The following is a 4,137-nucleotide window of genomic DNA, read 5'->3' as shown; positions in this document are numbered from 1 at the left end:
CCTGCCTCTATCTGGGCCCAGGCACATTTATGCACACACAGACATACACCAATGTTTGCCATGTCTCTCCTATGATGTTATTAGCCTCTCTTACTCGGAAAATGTAATTTAATGTTATTTATTGCTCTATAAATGTTCTTAGCCGGTAGACAAACATACTCCTGGAGCTTGCTCGATCGCCTCGTTGAGAGGGGTCAGGCAAAATTTTTTACAGCTCACTTATCTGGCCCCCGGGTGATTACTGTTTTTTTTTGCTTCCCTCTGGAATATGTAGGGGTGGGATGTCTGCCCACCTCCCTTGTTCTCTGTAAAGCGCATTGTGTTGCCTCTGGGTATGAAATGCGCTATACAAATAAAGCTTTGATTGATTGATTGATTGATTGATTGATAGCCGTTTTGATCCCAGAGAGAACAGTGGCTCCTCGCCCTCCCACCGCTAGAGGCGCACTTCCCGAAGCACCATTCCCCAACGTTGCTCTGGTGACGTGTACGTTCTTGCTGGACCAGGAAATGGCAGCGAGCTAGGCAGGTTCAGGGAAACACAGCACATTTATCCACACCGGTTTGCCAACTAGTGATATTAGTTCACACTATTGAGCACATTTACATTCCTCATCATCGCAGAAAGTGTAGTGGGCGAGCTAGCTAGCTCATTAGCTAGCCACTAGCCTAGCCATGGCAGGAAGTGGCTACACGGGTTTCGGTCCAACGTTACTCGTTATAATACTTGTTTTCTGCGAGGCAAGGAAACACAAACTCACTCTCGAGGTAAGAACATGTTGCTATCTATCCCGTAGCAACGGCATATTTGAGTTTTAGGATATTGTGCTTGTGTACATTTGTACATGAAGCTAGCTAGCTAGCTAACTCGTTAGCTGTTCCGAGTTGTCACTTCTGTGTTATGGTCGGTTCTGCTGGTCTTGTGACAGCTTGACCTTTGAACCAGCTGGTAGGTAGTCTAACCCTAACCCTAACCAGCTGGGAGGTAGTCTAACCCTAACCCTAACCAGCTGGTAGGTAGTCTAACCCTAACCCTAACCAGCTGTGAGGTAGTCTAACCCTAACCCTAACCAGCTGTGAGGTAGTCTAACCCTAACCCTAACCCTAACCAGCTGTTAGGTAGTCTAACCCTAACCCTAACCAGCTGGTAGGTAGTCTAACCCTAACCAGCTGGTAGGTAGTCTATCTTACCAAACACAGCTGATAACGTCAGCAAGTATTCCTGGTATCTTATCCAACGTAGGTAACTCGCATTGAGATTCACTGGGTGCTGGAGAGCGAAGATAAAATAGGCCTGGTTCACCTGTAAGTCGGCTAACTACAGACACGAACAGTTAGACGTTAAACAAAGCATCGTTATGTAACGCCTCTCCTCCTCTCCTCATCTCCTCCTCTCCTCATCTCCTCCTCTCCTCCTCTCCTCCCCTCCTCCTCTCCTCCCCTCCTCTCCTCCTCCCCTCTCCTCCTCCCCTCCTCTCCTCCTCCCCTCCCCTCCTCCTCTCCTCCTCTCCTCCCCTCCTCTCCTCCTCTCAGAAGGACAGCCGATCTCTCGTCCATATCAACACCTTCGGTTTCTATGCCAATGGGACCCTGGACGTCAACCTGCTCTCCCTGAGTCTGCCCAAGGAGGACCACAACCCTGTGAGAACAACCAGCCCACCGTGTGTGTGTGTGTGTGTGCGTGTGTGCGTGTGTGTGTGTGTGTGTGTGTGTGTGTGTACGAGAACGCGAGAGGGATTAGATGAGACTGAAACCACAGCACATTGTCCTACACCTCTAAATTCATCTCTCTCTCTCTCTCTCTCTCTCTCTCTCTCTCTCTCTATTTTGGTCGCAGTCTGAAGCCCTGAGTCCTTGCATTGCAATGCAAGTCTAACGGTCTAACTTCTTGCCCTCTCTCTCTGTCTCGCTCTCTCTCTGTCTCTCTCTGTCTCGCTCTCTCCCTCTCTCTCTCTCTCTCTCTCCCTCCCTCCCTCCCCCCCCTTCCCCCCCCCAGGTGGGCTTCAGCCTGTCCAAGACTCGTGTGAACGGAGTCCTGTCTTACACGGTGAGTGTGGAGCACACGCTAAGACCCCGCGGCTTAACGTTACACATCGCGCCTCAACGCGCCGTAACACGTCTCAACGCGGCGGGTGGGTGGACACAGGGCCGAGGACGCAGGACAGGGGACGGCTCTTTAACTCTCACGTTTCGTTCGGTTACACTCACCCCTCCGAACTGGGTCACGGCACCACTGTAACCCGTCTGTTTGGGCACGCCCGGGGAGGGATTAGAACCCCAGGTCTCCCGCTTGGGAGGCGGATGCGCTGACAGTTGCGCCATCAGGGGACGGAGGGGGGGGGGGGTGTTACCTGCGCACCCCAGGGCCTCTCAGATGGGTCAGGTGAAAGTGGGCGGAGCCTCGGAGCACGTGACGTTGGCCTGTGGAAGCTGCATGGCGGTGCTGGCGCTCGCTATAATGACATGTTCTGGTAGCCTGGTATGACCATCCCGATCTAGCGAGCTCACTGCTTCGCTCCGCAATATCAGTCTGGCCTTCGCCCCATAGAGAGCGATTATGTGGGCGGGGCTACTTGCCTTGACAGACAAACACCTTCAGCCAATCAGCGTTCAGCAAACTTTTGCCAAATCCAGTCGGAAGAACGGCAAAAGCGTCTTTTCCACCGAGAAACTCCGCTAGTGCATACTCTTGTTCTTGTTTAAGTGTTGTGATTAAGTCTATTTCTGCAATAACTGCACTTATAGCTGCGTTTATTCTTCTTAACTCGTTGCTTCGGGAGCCGCCATGTTTGTTTAGCGAGCGGCAGGGACACGAACCAATCAGGGGCTGCTTTCCACTGTGGGGCGGGACAGCAGTTAAAACGCAGTCCCTGATTGGCCCGGTACGGTCTGGATTTTGGGATAATCGCTCTGGAGGAGGCGAAGACCAGACCGTTCTGCGTTAGCGAAACAGAACGTGAGCTCGCGAGAACGGGACGGTCGTACCAGGCTAGTGTTCCGGTGCTTGTGCAGCGTTCTTGTTACGTTGTGAGAACGTTGCGGTGACGTTGATGATGGACCGGCTGTGTCGGTGCATTGGGTGTTTGTTGTTTTCAACGCGTTCTGTTGACGTTTGTTTCCCGACAGACGGAGGAAACGGCAACGTGTCCGCTCACGCCCCAAAAAGCAACCAACGAGTCCCTGGTCCTGTTCATTGTTGACTTTGAAAAGCTCAGGTTTGTTTGTTTGTGTGTGTGTTTGTGTGTGTGCGTGTGTGACTTAATGTGTGAGAGAGAGAGAGACCAGTGAATAAGTGTTTACATACTAAGTGTTTACATAAGAGTGTTTACATACTTAACTATTCTACTAAGTGTGTGTGTGTGTGTGTCTTGTCTCCAGGGTCATAGTGAAGACATTTGGGATACAGGACAGCTTCCTGTCAGCCAAGATGAAGCCAACAGGGACCCCTGCTGGAGAAGGTAGGTTTAGGTTTAGGACAGGAGGTGGGGTTAAAGTTCAGGTCGGGATTAGAAGGTTTAGGACAGGAGGTGGGGTTAAAGTTCAGGTTGGGATTAGAAGGTTTAGGACAGGAGGTGGGGTTAAAGTTCAGGTTGGGATTAGAAGGTTTAGGACAGGAGGTGGGGTTAAAGTTCAGGTTGGGATTAGAAGGTTTAGGACAGGAGGTGGGGTTAAGGTTCAGGTTGGGTTTAGGGTTAGGACAGGCGGTAGGGTTGGGTTTAGGGCTAGGACAGGCGATAGGGTTGGGTTAGGACAGGCGATAGGGTTGGGTTAGGACAGGCGATAGGGTTGGGTTTAGGGTCAGGACAGGCGGTAGGGTTGGGTTTAGGGTTAGGACAGGCGGTAGGGTTGGGTCAGGACAGGAGGTAGGGTTGGGTTTAGGGTTAGGACAGGCGATAGGGTTGGGTTTAGGGTCAGGACAGGCGGTAGGGTTGGGTTTAGGGTTAGGACAGGCGATAGGGTTGGGTTTAGGGTCAGGACAGGCGGTAGGGTTGGGTTTAGGGTCAGGACAGGAGGTAGGGTTGGGTTAGGACAGGAGGTAGGGTTGGGTTAGGACAGGAGGTAGGGTTGGGTTTAGGGTTAGGACAGGAGGTAGGGTTGGGTTTAGGGTTAGGACAGGAGATAGGGTTGGGTTTAGGG

The 4,137-nt window shown here is 51.9% G+C and overlaps 1 protein-coding gene across 2 annotated transcripts in view; it reads left to right on the top strand.

Moving 5' to 3' along the window:
- Positions 1–513: 513 nt before the first annotated feature.
- gpr108 (G protein-coupled receptor 108) overlaps positions 514–4,137 on the top strand; it is a gene marked incomplete at its 3' end in the record, with an annotated part of 15,285 nt that continues 11,661 nt past the window's right edge. For both annotated transcript variants that reach the window (XM_084460315.1, XM_084460316.1), the window contains exons 1-5: positions 514–768; positions 1,534–1,641; positions 1,997–2,047; positions 3,127–3,215; positions 3,379–3,458. In XM_084460315.1, the coding sequence (XP_084316441.1) occupies positions 676–768; positions 1,534–1,641; positions 1,997–2,047; positions 3,127–3,215; positions 3,379–3,458 (421 nt within the window). In that variant the 5' untranslated portion in view covers positions 514–675. The remainder of the gene's footprint in view (positions 769–1,533; positions 1,642–1,996; positions 2,048–3,126; positions 3,216–3,378; positions 3,459–4,137) is intronic.

Source organism: Borostomias antarcticus, assembly GCF_949987555.1.
Source record: "Borostomias antarcticus genome assembly, chromosome: 31".
In the NCBI taxonomy this organism is placed as follows: domain Eukaryota; kingdom Metazoa; phylum Chordata; class Actinopteri; order Stomiiformes; family Stomiidae; genus Borostomias; species Borostomias antarcticus.
This window is presented reverse-complemented; position numbering and strand designations above follow the sequence as displayed.